The 15,628-nt window shown below is 41.0% G+C and overlaps 1 protein-coding gene across 1 annotated transcript in view; it reads left to right on the top strand.

The window, feature by feature from the left end:
* Positions 1–14,638, top strand: part of PPP1R1C (protein phosphatase 1 regulatory inhibitor subunit 1C) — a 43,536-nt gene extending 28,898 nt beyond the window's left edge. The window contains 1 exon segment of the mRNA XM_056496835.1: positions 13,706–14,638. Within this exon segment, the coding sequence (XP_056352810.1) occupies positions 13,706–13,794 (89 nt within the window). The 3' untranslated portion in view covers positions 13,795–14,638.
* Positions 14,639–15,628: the final 990 nt, after the last annotated feature.

Raw genomic sequence — 15,628 nt, 5'->3', positions numbered from 1 at the left:
CACATTAGCTCTGTGATATCTCTATTCTGAACAATGTGGTTCTTATTTCTGTGGTTAAGGAAAAAGAAACAGAGAGAAGCCATGCTTCTGATTTTTAGGGACCATCTGTGCTGGGTTTCTTGTGGTGGGGATGTTTTCTGGGGTTTTAGTACTTGATTTTCTTTCCTTTTGAAGTGGATGCCTATTGGTCTGAATTTATTGAAAACCAAAAATTTTCTACAGAAAGCCATGTGGTTCTACTCCCCTCCATAATTTCTCCCTTCCTTCACCCCTTGGGATGCAACATTGCCCAGTATAGCAAGAACACAGAGTTCCCAAAACCATCCACCAGAGCTTTGGCATGGAGACAAGAACACAAGCAGCCTGAAGATTTCAACCACATCCTTTCAGGCCTGCAGCTAGGACTGAGTGCTCACATGAATTATGTGTGTCTGTGACCAGAAAAACACAGGAAATACTGCAGCTAGCATATGGATCTGAAAAGGGATTCATTTTCCTGTGAGCTGCACAGGCCAGCAGGATGTTGTTTGAAAGCTCTCATCTGATGTAGCTGCTAGTTTTTCTTGAAGCAGAGGGAGGGAGGATACTTCAGGATTTTCAGCTCTCACGCAACCTGAGAACAACCAGCATTATTCCACGGATCTTTTATAGCCTGAGGAGATGATCAGCAGGCTCTGAGCAATTTACAGAATAACCATTTCTCATACAATTAGAGGAGTTTGGGACCCAGTGACTGCTCAGAAGGAAAACACTGCTCTGAACAGTTTGCTGTGGTTGTCCCAGCTCAGGGTGCACCACTGCTGGGTGTGCTGGCACATCAAGGAGATGAGCACACACATCCCTGGGAGCTGCAGGAGCCTGGGCTGCTCCCTGCATCTCTCCAGGTGCCAGGGACACCGTGGCTGCTCCTGTCACTGGAGAGGGGCAGGGAACCCACACACCCATCCAGCTCAGCTGGGACTGTCCAGACAGCAGCCTCAAGGCAGAGGTGCCAGAGGAAGGAGAGCTGGGAAGGCAGGGACACTGCCAGGGAGCAGCAGGGCAGGGCCAGGCTACCCCAGGGGCTGGCCATGCCCTACAGAGGCAAAGGGAGGCAGCAGGCTCCTCTTTTATTTCAGCAATGAGGAGAAATTATCTGAATTCAGCTTTCAATTTCCTTGCAACTTACAAGAAAAGAGAGGGTTTTTTTAAACAGTGGAATTTTTGGCATGCAGGCTCCCTCTGGTGACTCCTAGGTGCAGCTCTGCTGTTGAATGGCAAGAACAGTTATAAGGAGTGGAATTACACTAAAGCTGACTGATTTAAACTTAAAATCTGTGAGGCTATTACTGCATTTCACCTGCATTCCAGCAGTATTCCCCACATCCCATGAATTGTTAGAGCTTGACTTTATTTCAACTCACTCTTAGCAAGATCTAAAAACTAATTTTTAAAGATTCTGTAATTGTGATCTGAATGTGTCTAAACCTTTAGAGCAGAGTCTACCTTTTCTGTACTTTGTATTTTCCCCAATTAAACTGAGTACAGTGATATTCTTGCTGTGCTTTCCAGAGAAATTGAGAGCAATACTTGTTTTCAGGCTCTGACAATTCTGTGTCAGTGTGTTTCTATGGCATAATTTCCTTCTGCTTGTACTGGATGCTGACTCTGGGGCATTTTGATGCCTTGTGCAAGCCAGAAGAGGTAGGTTTCTCACAGGTTCAAGTCACTCACACAGTAAAGAGCCACCAAAGGTTTTGTCCCAGTGTTTTGCTGTCCATGGCAACTGCAAGGTGAGACTGGCTGTATCTACTGCAATGCAAATGGGTTGTGGTGACTGCATTTCATGTTGAATAATGTATTTCTTAACATTGGGTTTTAATTTTCCAGCAATCAAAAATACTTAAATATAAGAATTTGGTGGGGTTTCAGTTGCCTATAAGCTGAAGAAGTTAAAATGAAAACATTTTGAATTTAAAATATGACTAAAGATGTCAAACTAAACCTCTAACTGTTCTTTTTACTTGCCTCCCAAAAGATCAGACATACTGTAGCAGACACTTTCTGATTCTGAGCTAGGAATTTGATTTTGCTAAAATTCTCTACCAGAGAAGTGGCCTGGTTGTGCATTAACATTATGTACTAAGTTGGTTTGTATTTTTTTAAGATGAAAATCTACCTATATTACTGTTCTAAACACCATAAATTGCTACAGTCAAGTTCATTTCCCTAGATTCAAGGGAGAACTACACAGTGAAAACATCATTCCACATCTGCCTCTATCCAAATTTCACCTTTCAGACCAATGGGTGACCTCTCTTGGGGAAGAACATTCCCTGTTTCTGTAAGACAGCTCTCTGCTTGTCACCTTGCCATGGCTGGTGCTGTGTCCTAGCAAAATGTTTCAGAAGCAAAAATCAGGACTTGCTAGGGTAATATCAAGAAAATAGTAATAGTAATTCATATGCCCATGAAACAACTGCAGTGGGGATAAGCTGAACACTGGCCTATCAATCACTTGCTTAATCACACAAGGTTATTCTAATTTTGAAGTTGTTTATAAAACACATAAAAGAAGAATCAATCTCAGCATTTACAATATTAATGGTGTGAGGTTATGCTGAAGCCAAAATCCTATCTCCTTTGTCATCATAGGAAGGATCACAATGAAGATTATAATTATAACTCAGTAGGGAATTAATCAACAAATTAACAGAGAAGATTATAGACTTCTGGCAAAAGAAAGACTCAGGATTAATTAAAAGTGAAAGCCACACATGGAAGTGCAGCAGAGAAACACCACCTTGGAATTTTGGGTGACCAGCAAAGATTTTGCTCCTGCCTTCATTTTGAAAACCCACTGGAAATATTTTCATCCCAACCCCAAAAATCTCAGGCTGCACAGAGCATTCAACAAGAAATTTAAGTCTGCCATTAACTAATTTTTTTCTGTATCTGCCCCAGATCAGAAATAAATAATAACCACAAAAATAATAACGAAACTAGAAAATATGGCTCCAGAAGAACAAAATGCTGGGGGTGTCTTGCCAGACCTGGGGGTGAAACAGAAGAAGCAAAAGCTGTTCAGTCATTACACACAGGATTTCATCACATACTCAGGATTCTGCTTCTCAGTATCACAGCCTCCTCTTCTCTGTCAAGGATTCTCTCCCCTAAGGATGTGGCAATAAGTTTTTTATCAACTGTTTGGGTTTCTTGACCTCAGAAAAGTTCCCATGTCAGTCAAAATCTAAAGAAGTAGAGACACAGTGCAGTTGTCCAGGAAAAAGTGAGCAGCTGCATAATGCTGTCCACTGAAAATTGAAGTCAGACAAGAATGCCTTAAGAAAACTGAAATACAGCTTCTTGGAAATTGCTTATGAAGTCTGGGAAATTAAAATGTTTTGTAAAGCATTTTCAGTTAGATTTTGAATGAAAAGACCTTAATTTCCATTGTATTTTGAACGTGTATAAAAATCAAATTGATTTTCCTACAGCATATCTACTTTTTTTTTAACAAACTAGGCAAAACTAAATGTTCTTGTATTGCCAATTTTTTATTTTTGGTGGATTTTTTTTTTTTTTTTTTTTTTTTTTTTGGGTGGATTTTTTTTTCTTCCTAAATGGAACTGCAAAGTTGCAGCAGTATTTTCCTAATCACCAACAAATGAAAATTGTCTGGCTTAAAGGAACTGCAAATATTCATCTGTTGAAGTTTGCTACTGTCATTTTTAAGTGCTCTGGCATAAATCCATGCTGCTTAAACCAAGTCAGGCATGGAGTTGCCCTGAGCCTGTTACAGACCAAAACCAAGCCCTGGAAGTCTTGGAAGTCTCTCTGCTGGCTGGACAAGGAATCACAGACAAGTGCATTCCTTTTTTTTTTTTTTTGTTGTTTTTGGGAGCAAATCACAGTAAGTAAATCACAGGAAAAAATGCTGGGCTTTGTTCCTACTGCTCAGAGGTTTGCAGAAAGGCAGCATTTCCCTTTTTCCCCGTGCTGGTGCTGGCTGTGCTGCCAGGACAGCATAGGGCTTCCCTGAAGGTTTAACAGAGGCATACAGCTCCAGCTCTCCCCACCAGCAGCACAGCTCTGCCAGCCAAATTGTTTTTAAACCTTAACAAAAATTGCCATTTGAATGGATGTAATTTAATTTGAAGTTAAAACATATGGCATGGATAAAATGTCATGCTGCTTCTTTGTCACAGTGCAACCATAAGAACCTCACAGACCAACTAGGGGCAAATGTCAGCCCACATAAGGTCCAAAAAGCTCAGACTCCTTCAGTTCAGGTTCTTTAATACAGTATTTTCCCCAAGAATTAATTGCTGAAGGCAAATCCCTCAGGCATTTGCTTTGAAGACTGGTTTGCACATCACCAGCAGGAGTTTGGGACATGAATACATACAGATGTAAATGTGCTGCACTAAGAGAAGTGGCCAGGAGAGCAGGTCAGAAATTTCCCATTAAGAACTCAAGAAATAAAAAAAAAATTATAAACGAGAAAATGTTCTTGGTTGCCACTGTTGGCAGAAACAGATTAGAGGAGATACAACTTTGACATTTGATTCCCTTCCTCACACATAAGTTACCATTTAACCTTTTAACAAACTGGGAGCAAACTGTTTTATCCTCTGTAATAGTAGGAATAGTAGCTGTGAACATAGCATTTGTTCCTAGAGATAATTGGAGGACCACTTTTGTTAATGCTCACTGATTTCAAGGCCTGGAAAGGACCTTTATTTTTATAACTGAATCTCTGGTGTCAAGCACATCCTTCAACCCAATTCTACTTGATCCATATTTGAGGCTGAACAATGGTATATATTTTAGAATGCAGAAGTTAAGACTTCTTATGAAAGTTAAGATTTATTTAATTCTCCTTTACTTCTTCTTTACTTACTTATAACGTATAGGATGATAAAATTGTTTTATTTTGTACATAGCAGTCTATATAACTAAAATTTGGCTTGTCCCTACCTCTGAACAGACTTATCTTCTGTAGCTGCAATACTGAGCATTGTTTCATGCTGTCATTAGCATCAGCTTTCCCAAGTCTTTGCTGATGTGATTTTCTAGCTGTAAAACCTGCTTCCCACTTTTAGCCTCCTGGCTTGAGATAATCCATGCAGAGTGGATACACAGGCTGGAGTAGCATGTGGTGAATCCCAAGAGTGATAGAAGTGTTCTGTGAAAGTGTAAGATGGTTTAATTGAAAGAAGCTGTGTTTAGAAAATGCTACTCTTGAACTTTTAAGGCCAGTGGTTTCTAGCACATAATTTGTGACAGTAGCAGAGCCTTTGACTTCTGTTATTATGGAGCAGCTGATTAGTGATTTGAAAATGTGGCCTTTTATTTGGTGGAATTACTGTAATCCTTTGACATCAGGGAACAATTCTGCCAGCCCTGTGATTTTGACCTACTCTGAGGCAGACAGCTGCCTGACTGAACATGGTGCTGATGTTAAAAGTGAGGGCTTAGCAATTCCAGCAAATAGACACATTGCCCAGTCAGATTTGGCTTCCAGAGGAGATTCTGACCATCTAACAAGCTCCCCAGGACCTGTCAAAGCACAGCACCTTTGAAGGTCTGCCTGCATTGGTTGAATTCAAGCACACTCATCAGCAGCACTAAGCCTGTCTATTAGCTGTGAAAGATTGGATGGAGAAGTGCCAGCTGAAAAACTCTGATCCTCTCCTGACTGCTGGCCCAGCTGTGGGGAGCAGAGCCTTGAGTACTGCCCAGATTAATGAATCTGGCGTGGAAGCCACCTCTGCATGTTTTCCTGATCAACTTTTTGAGGTACTTGACCAAGAGCCATCCTCCACAGAATCAGCTAAGAAATATTTTCTGTTTGTCCACAGGATGCTTAAGGCTGGGCTGGGGCTGATGGAGGCTGAAACATGCACTTGCTGGCTGACTGCAGGAGCTTCTGCTCCTCATTTGAGCTCTGAGGACTGGCAAGGGAAGGAAGGGCCAGCAGGACAAGATGTTTCCATACAGGCAGAAGTTGCCTGGGGCAGCAAAGACCTCTCTGTGTGCTCTTTAGGCTCCTGTGAGTGGGAGATGCAGTTCCTTCAGCTGACCCCTCTCCATGCAGCCTGTGGAGGGACAACAAAAGCCTTTCTGTGCAAGAAGCTCCTTCATGCCTCTCCTCAGCAGCCAGTGCTGCTTCTAGCCTTTCTGAGAGGGAAAAATGGGAAGTGCAAAGCCATGTCCCAGAGAACAAAATGGAAAGTAGCCAGACATTTGCAACATGATTTTTGCTGCTCTCATACAGTCTTCATTGTGCTAGTTTAACAGTGAGCCTTTTGACTGAAAGTAGCCTCAAACAAGCCTCAGCATTTGACTTTTAAAAGGCTCACCATGACAACTGAGGATTGTATGACTTGAGCTGAGAGAAGAGTTAGCAGCAACCAGCAGACATTTAGGAGATTAGTCATACTTTGTTGCTGGGTTTCTGAATGATGGTGCACAAACCTCTGCAGGGCCATGATGACCTGCTGAATATGCTGATGATCTGATCTGCTCCAGATCAGATATGTGACCTGCATAACCCCATCATATTTGCCAATTGCATCAGGTCATTTGTTTTGGTTTAGTCATGCATATTAGAGAGACCAAAAAAAAAATTAAATGAACTTGCAAGGCTGAATAATGTCTTGGTCTCATAATCACAACATGTGTGAATTTTTCTCTCCTCAATTTCAGCTGAGGTATAAAATAATGCAACACATGGATGGTTTTTAAAATTATTATTTATATATTGCTCTAATGTTAGCATAGTTTAAACTGCCAAATTGGTGCTCCAGATTATTTTCATTCTAAATATTGGAAGTCCACCATATCTGCTGGTGTTTGAAGACTACAGCAATTGTAAACCATAGAATGACAGCCTGACTTTCCTTTTTTTAGGCTAATCTAAACAGGAGTTCGAGGATATCTAGTGCACCTACTTTCTGTATCGACTTGTTTATCTCATATCTCAAACTTTAAAACCACATACAACAGTAATTTGCAGTATTTTACATAAATTCACTGCAAATAAACAGTAGCTGGGGTTTTGTCTTTGTAACTGGTACTTAACATCAGTTACATATGTTGACTCTTCTTTCTTTAACAATAGTAAGAGAAAATCTCATTAATTTCTGGAGGAGTGGGACCAAAATTTGCATAATAAAGAAAAGACCTGGTTGTATTCAAACTCACTGGCTACAGGATTAAGGGCAACCCTTGCATGTTGGTTATCAAGCTTCTGTGAAACCTTGTTTAACAGAAACTTACAGGCATGGGTACCACTCAGAGTCCCTTGAGACCATGGCACAAGGAGAGGTATTTAAAAGGCATCTTGTGTTTGCACACAAACACCAGTCATTGTCTGGCTCTTTGTTCATGCTCAGTAATCACCCACTGATGGCTGTGTGCCACAATTCTTGTCATATCTTATTGAGGTTAATGAAGCATCCAGGAACCCACACCAGGAATTTGGTCCATGCCACATAAACCTTGTTCAAACATTTAACAGAAGCTGGTTGTTGCACCAGGGAACTCCCAGCTAGGGTGTAGCAATCAAGCTTAGGAACAGATAGGGAATGATAGGGAGGAAAGCAACAAGCCTTTGTCTCAGAAGGCTGGCAAGAAAAATGTTCTCAGGGTGTTTCTGAAATTCCATAACTGAGGATTTTGAGGAGGATTTAGAAGTAGGCATGGAAGCAGATAGTTGTACCTCTCCAGAACTTTAGGAGAAGGAATGAAAATGCTAATCTAAAAGCCTAGCAATTTGAGAAATAAAGTCATACCATTTCCTGATTTGAGTGTGGATGATGCCCTTAATATATGAAAAAATTTTCCTTGGAAGTATAAATAGCCACCATTAATCTGAAATATCTTGGAGGGAATGAATGGAGGGAATTCAAGGGGGAAAGTAGAGGCAGAAGAGGTACACTTATAAGGCTTGGAAAAGGAGACATTGTAGTAGTGAAGGCCCAGAATAAGGAGAGTTTCAAAGTCTGGATAAATGGTAAAGTCTATATGGGATGCATCAAAAACATGCAAGACTCAGATGACAATTGGATATAGGGATCTAGAGAAGAGTGGAAATCAGAAATGTGTAAGCCTAAATATCAGGGAGAAATGACAGCATTATTCATGGTAGGTGAATGTTTTGGACAGGACTTCAGATCAAGAGCTTGATTTTGACCACTTTGAGGTATTGTCTTAGACTTCCATAAGCTTGCATAGAAGATGCACTCTACAGTTTTAATTTGGATGGAAGGGAAAATTACTATCAGAGAAAATGGCAAGGAGAAAGGTATTACAACAGCAGAAGAACCAGGGGGAAGGAGAACTAGGGCAAAAATTGTCAGAGGCAAAGACATCAACAAGCTGGAAAGGATGGAGAGAGAGATCACCAGGCACTGGGCCAGAAAGCTTTGAGACTGGGAACAAGGATAACTGGATCAAAGACAATGGAGGATGGGGGCAGAGAGGGCTGCTAAGGTGCAACCAGTGAGCATCATTGTGCTGAATGGTAGAGGGTGAAGAAGGGGAAGCAGGTAGGGTGAAGGATAAAATTAATAGTTTTTAAGAGTTACTGACTAAAGCTTAAGCACTGAACTCTGACTTGTATGCAAGCACAGCTTATCTAAACCACTCAATTAAGTAAAAATGGATTAGAGGTCTCAGGAACTGATTGTACAGATGAAGGAGAGTGATAACAAGTCATTTATGTGAAAAGGAAACAAGAGAAAGCCCAAAGTAGGTTTTTGGGCCTCCATTTTTCTTACTGGTTTCCTGTTCTGCTTTTGCATGGAATGTACACTCTCCTGTATTTCATCTGTTAAAAAAAATGAAATATACAGTAGGATTTAATTTCTTTCCAGCCAAAGAATCAAATTTTTGATCAAGAAAGTCCAAATGCCTAGGAGATGTGTGTGCAGGGGTAAGTCACTTAAGTTGCAAGGATCCTTGGGAAAATCCACAGTTCAACTTGATGCATAAAGCAGAATTAGCACCAAATTTAACAAGGTGGTTCCATGCTTTATCTAGTTCAGTACTGAAAATCTCCTTGAAGGGACACATCACATTTTCACTGGGAAATCACACCAGTGCTAAAATACACTCAGTGGAATAATTTCTTCCTTATATCCAGTCAGAAAATGGTCTCTTCCAACTCACATCCAGACACCTTCATCTTTGGGTAACTTTCCTTGGTACAGGCAGGCTGTGTTAGGTGCCCCAAAGTTGCCCCTGACCTGGTGCAGCTGCTTCTTCTCCTGTGACTGCAGGGCCATCCCCATCCATGGGGGAGGCTGCCCTGCAAGACCTGCCAGCTTCATTGGGCTCTCCACAAGCGCTTTCCATTGCACCCAGCTCAGCCAAAGACCTGTGCTGGATGCTGGATTTAATGGCATTAGTTTGTGGGGTTTTTTCTGTTTGGTTGGGTTTTGTGGTTTCTGGCTGTTTGTTTGTTTGTTTGTTTGTTTGTTTTGTTGGCATATTTTAGATCAAAACTTCAATTGGGAAAAAGCATTTTGAGGAAGACACATCAGAGAAGTCAAAACATTTTAACTGGCAAGTGCAAACCAGAATGTACCATTAAAAAGAATAGTCATTTTTTTCTGTTTAGGGGTATGAGTATGTGATATTTCTTTTGATATTCTCATTTTTGCTAAGGAAACCAAAAAATAATTCGTTTAGCATTGTCTGAGATATTTTTATTTAGCTGTTATCCTCTTTGGCCAGGTCTGTTTGCATGATAATTTCAAAGTGATTTGAGTTCTGAAAAGCTGAAAATGAGCCTGTTTTATCTCTGCCTTTCACTGCTTTCTGCAAATCTGGAAATTTGTTTTTGATAGAGGGAGGATCAGCTCCAAATCACAAAAATAAATAACCCTTCAAACTTTAGGGAATTCAAGCTGCCAACCAGACTTCAATACTGAATTTGGTAAATGTCAACACCCTTCCTTGGGCAGTGAAGTAGAGTGAAGGAAGAAGTGCTAAATAGGATGGGGAGCTGCCTTAATTACTTGAATATTTTAAAAATTTTTTTCCAGGAGATACTTAATTCAGGAACACTAGGTTATTTCAAATCTGGTGACCCTACTTAGCTTTCTATTATGGTGCTTTGGTTAGATGGAGAGAAGAAAAAAGACAGCTGCTGATGAAACAGCTCGGATGTGATGTGACTACAAAAATGACAAAAAAATTGTCCCATTCTCATTCATAAGTATCTAGAATTCTACAAATATTCTTTGAGACAGTGGCTTCATCTAAAAAGTATTGACAGTTCAAATTGTATTAGTGTATGGCTACTCAATCTGGTTTGAAATTATGGGTTTGTTTATTAACTGGATTAAATTACCTGCAGTGAAATGTAAGCCCCTTGGGAAACACCAATTCTTGTCCTGCTGGCTTTAGCAGGGTCCAAACAGACTTTGTTTTAAAGTAGCATTAGGATGAATGTGAACACACTGTGGGTGTGAAGCATATTCAGGAGTGGTGAGAAGGGGCAGTGTTTGGTCTGGAAAGGGGTTTTTGCTGCAGGTGAAGAGCAGAGCCCCAGGCAGGGTGTGATGCTGTGAGGCAGGGGCTGTGTCAGTGCAGAGGGGACTGGGAACCCTTGGGGACAGTGGGATGGGTGGCACCCTGTGGGACCCATCCCCAAGAAAAGGCAGAGCAGGGCAGGGCACCCAGTGAGAGAAACAGAGCAGCAGCAGGACAGGAAATGGAGTGCCCATAGATTCACTGGAAAAAGGGACATTGATGGGACAAGGTGACCCCATGGAGCAGCATTTGCAGTCCTCCCTATTTGCAACTGATACTGTAAAGCTTGTGCAATTTATGTGGAATCAGTAACTTGGTGTTTCTAACTTGGATGTGCTCTTATATACAAACAATTTCTTCTAAAATATCCTGGCTTTGTTTTGCTTTTTTGCTACAAGTAAAATCTTACAGTCTGTATTTCATGCTCATCTTTACACCATGGTCAATCAGTGAACAGAAATAATCCCCAAACTAGAGCATTTTGGTCCTTCTTGGTTTCTGATTGAGAGAGCTGAGGGCATGGGCTGTGTTACTGGTACAAAGATTGGAAATATGAGAAGGAAATATCCTTTCTGATAAATTAGTGTTGCCATGGTTGTGGTTGTAAAAATGGTTGAGGTGACCTGAGTAATGAATTTTTATTCAGTCTCTAACAGAATGTAACCTTTCAGCAAACAATTCAGATATTGCTAAGCAAAGCTGCTGAGCTGATCCAGCAACACTCTGTGGGTAGAGCTTCACCTGCTTGTCCTGTGGTTCATATTGACCAAGGGTGGGCACAGGGGCTGAATAACCCCCTGGAGCCACGCTGGAGAGCCCTGCTCAGCTCTGCTCTGTGCTGTGGCTCACTGTGCCAGTGTGCTCCTGCCCAGCTCCAGAGCTTCAGGACATCACCAGCATTTCCTGTCATACATGTTCGTATGTTACTGACAGGAATTTCATTTCCTCCATGTCAATTCACACTCATTTATTCCATTGTGTAGATGAGCATCTTGTTTCACAATGCCACACCAAGGGTCACTTCATTCTGACAACCTGATGCTGTGAGAACATCTTGAGGCTTATATATAAGTACATGAAGTCTTGTGCACTTATTGGTCAGAGAAGGAAACTTCCAAGGGAAATTGTACAACCAAATGATTGGCAGAGGTGAAGGCAGGCTGCAGAGTGGAGGTTATGAAAAAATCATTAAATAACATCAATAGCTACTTGCCATGCAAAAATCAATAGGTAATGCTCATTTATGTAATTTCTCTCTATTTCCTACAATTTTCCTATTTAATATTGCAATAAAATCATATAATCAAAAGTCTTCACTCCTACAAAAAATACAGTTCCATGGTTTCATCATACCATGTATCACATGCCTTCTTTTCCATCCATAACTTTCCCGTTCTCATCTTTGAAAATCTCCCTAAAAAAACGATTCACTCTGGCTCCTAGCAATTCCTGTCTGAAGTACTGAACAGCAGCTGCTAGGTGAGCACTGTGAATCGTGCAAGAAATGGCTCTGTAAGTGCAGAGGAAACAACAGGAGGCAAATCTACCTTAAAAACACAGCATAATTTGGAAACAAACGTCCATTAACTACAGTTAGGTGAAATCATATTTAAAGTGTTTGTCTTACTAAAGGGTGTTGCTAAAGAGGAGTGCTAAGAGCTTGGCAGGAGCTGAGCACCTTCATGTATCACAGTTCCTTAGCTGGAAATGGCTTGGTTATTGCAGGGCACCCTCACAAGCACTGTGGCTTTGGAGCATTAATGTATTTGCTCGGTTTATGTCAGAACAACAGTTTCCCAGGAGACTGTGTGCTGCCATTTGTGTGGAAGGAAAGAGAGGGAGGAGCCCAGAGTCCAGTACAGAGTATGGGCTCCTGGTACAAGTGAAGCTGGTTGTTGTACAGCCATTTTAAGATATTGTTTTCAGCTATTTGTAACTTTCTGGAACTGGAGTAACTTATGCTGAAATTTTTTTCAAGTGATATATTTGGAAAAAAAATCTATCCTGTATTTTGGAGTGGTGTGGCCATAAATAGTGAGATGTAGGAATTTCCAGATTAAGTGACACTGGGGCCAAAACTCTTGGATTTACACCATCATCAATTCTTCTTACTTACAATTAGCAGTAACCTGTATCTTGCCCCCACTTCTCTAGGGTGAGCCCCTCTATGGAAACTGTGCCCCTACAAGTGCTATGTGCAGGGTGCACATTGGGGTGTTTGATTATCCAGCAGTGGTTTATACAAAGCAGCTGGAGTGTCATTTCTCCTCATCATAGAGAGGAAGTGATACAAAAGGGAAGCATTTTTCCTGACAGCTAGAAATGATTGCTAGAACTATCTTTATTGAAATCAAAAATATTTTTATATAATGACAGTAATGGCACCAGAAAATAACCTAATTCAGGTTTATGTTTTGTTCAAATCCTGCATTTTTGATGAATAGTTATATTCCCACTTTGTCATAAACAGGAGGACCTTGAGACTAATCTTGTGTATTTACTCTTTAGGTTTTTTGAAAATAACAACTCTTCTTCTCTGGTCTCTCTTTTTATCTTGATGTTGCTTCTTTTTGCAGCTCCAATTCTATCACACCAAGGTGGAGCTGAGAGGATGGGATTAGGCCCATGCATTGAAGTCTGCTTCCCTGTACTGCTTGTGAGACAGGGAAATAACTGCAATTTGATTCATTTTCATAAAGTCTACTCCACTTGTTGGCTGAAACCAGCCAGCAGTAGGTACTCAACTTTACTCAAACCTGAACTTTCAAATGTCCTCTGACAGGTATTTACCCTTTTCATCCAGCTCCTCATGGTACTTGGAGGTCAAAAGAACACATTCTCCATGCTGGAAATTACCCAGTGTTGTCACAGCTTTGGTGCCAGCAGTCTCCTCTCTGTCAGGACAGACCTCTCTTTGCCTCAGGACAGCTTTGAATGGTGTTCAACACAAACTGGACCAAAGCTTACCAAGGAAAAAAGAGAAGCAAATATTGCTCAGAGACTTTATTCAAGGAAGGGACTATCTCTGTTATAAATACACCATAAAATGACTTTAACTAAGAGGTTTAGTCAATACGGGCACTAAACTTACCCTTATTTTAATTTTCTGTTTCTTCCTTCACAAAAAAAAGTACCTGATGCAAGCTAACCACAGCCTTAACCATGACTTCTGTGCTTTCAGGGATTAAGCACCTGAAGAGTCAGAGTGACTCGGTGTTCCCAGAAGAAGAGGAGGGAGTTGGCGAGCGGGAAGAGGAGTGGGGCCATTAACCAGAGCTGGCCCGAGCCCGTCCCACAGCCCCTGAACCGGCCCTGGGCCCTGCTCCCTGTGCCCTGGGGGGCTCTGCGGGCACTGCACACGTGTCCTGTCACCCTTCCTCACAGTTCTTTTAAAGTCTTCTTTTCTTTTATTTTCTATGACTCATAAATGTGATTTGCAAATGTGTTAGCTCCCTGACTTCAGTACTGCCAGAGCTTAACTACTGCGTGTGAGCTGTATCTAAGGCTTGTTGTAAATAAAAGTGATTTAAAAGGTACAAAATAAATAATACACTAATTTAGACAAGATTGCCTATTGTACAGAGGGTTTGTCTTGCTACAGAAAAATGTTCATATAAAATGATCTCTTTGGTTAAAGGCAGTTTTTACTATTGTTGGTAGAGTTACCTGCAGTGATGTGGATGAAGGAATGGTAATGAAGTAAGCAGAGGTGACTCTGTCTAGAGAACAATGCAAAGACTCTTCCCTGTGTTCCCTGGACGTGTGAAATCAAGCTGCACAAACTCACCTCATGTGTGAGTCCCAGCATTTTGGCTGAAGTCAGCATTGTTCACACCATCCTTTCCCTTTTTTAGACCATGCAAACTCTATGGCATAAAATGGAATAAGGTGGAGAAGGAAAACAATGTTTCTTCAAAGTTACACTTAACAGATTATTTTAATTTTTCAACCAAGGGCAGATTTTTAAATGAATTTGCTGTCATTTTGTATTAACTGCTTGCCTTTTATACAAAAGTTTTGGCCTCAGTTTAACTTTCCACTGCTGCAAGTCTCTTTTAAAGGGTTGAGCTAGCAAAAAGCAAAATACAAAAACAAAAAAAAAAAAAAAAAAACACAGAAAAAAAAGAAGAAAAAAGAAAAAAAAAAAAGAGATGAAATATAGGAAAACACAGAACCTTTTGCCTATGCTTTGCATGGTGATTTCACTCTCAATCTGAGGTCTTCCAGGAAGACCTGCTGAGAACAGGATCTGTCAACCAGTGTTTCTTTATATTTGAGAGCCATTTTTCCCCTCCATCTATATGTCTGTATCTGTCCCCTCTGGTTCCACTTTCTGTAGAAACACTGCAGACAGGATCCACGACTCCAGCTCAGCAAGGGTGTGCAAGAAGGACTGAAGAAGGACTCTGCAATTAGACAGAAGCTGCTACAGAATTTACAGGACTGAGAGCTTTTCAAGCCCCAAACAACAAAAGGAAGGAAATGACCCTTCAGAAGCTGTTTGAATGGCCCAGCTCAGGTCTGGAATGGCAGCAAGAAGTGCTGGGCTCTGCTGCCAGCTTGGCCATGGCTTTGCTTTGCACAGCACCAGGCTCTTCACAGAATTGCTCTTTGCCACAGCACTCCTAAGCTGTGAATCAGCCACTGGTGTTTAACCTCACACCATCTCTCTGTGCTGCTAGCTAATAAAGCACTTTGGATATTAATGGCTTTTTGCTGGTTATTAGCACCCACAGGCTGCAGATGAGAGCTGTCAAAAACCTGTGAGCTAATGAAAGCATGGACATGATTTATAACACTCAATACCAGGACAAGCTATTGAATATGTGGAATCTCAGCATTTCAAAGGAAACACACAAAGAACCTGATAGGAGCTTGGAGAATTCATCACTGAAAATGCTGTTTCAGGTTGACTGTTGGACCTGAGTATAATTACCCTTTATAAATAATAGGAAAAATCAAACCCACCCAGATTTAGTTTGAACTGTATTTGACTTTCAGAATGGCATATGTTGTTTATTCTCTGGGTGAAAAACCAGATAATAGTTAAGTAGATATTAAGAGTCAAGATTTAAATCTCCTTTCTAAAGCATTCTAAAGTATG

This window comes from Oenanthe melanoleuca, chromosome 7, assembly GCF_029582105.1.
Source record: "Oenanthe melanoleuca isolate GR-GAL-2019-014 chromosome 7, OMel1.0, whole genome shotgun sequence".
NCBI classification, from domain to species: domain Eukaryota; kingdom Metazoa; phylum Chordata; class Aves; order Passeriformes; family Muscicapidae; genus Oenanthe; species Oenanthe melanoleuca.
This window is presented reverse-complemented; position numbering and strand designations above follow the sequence as displayed.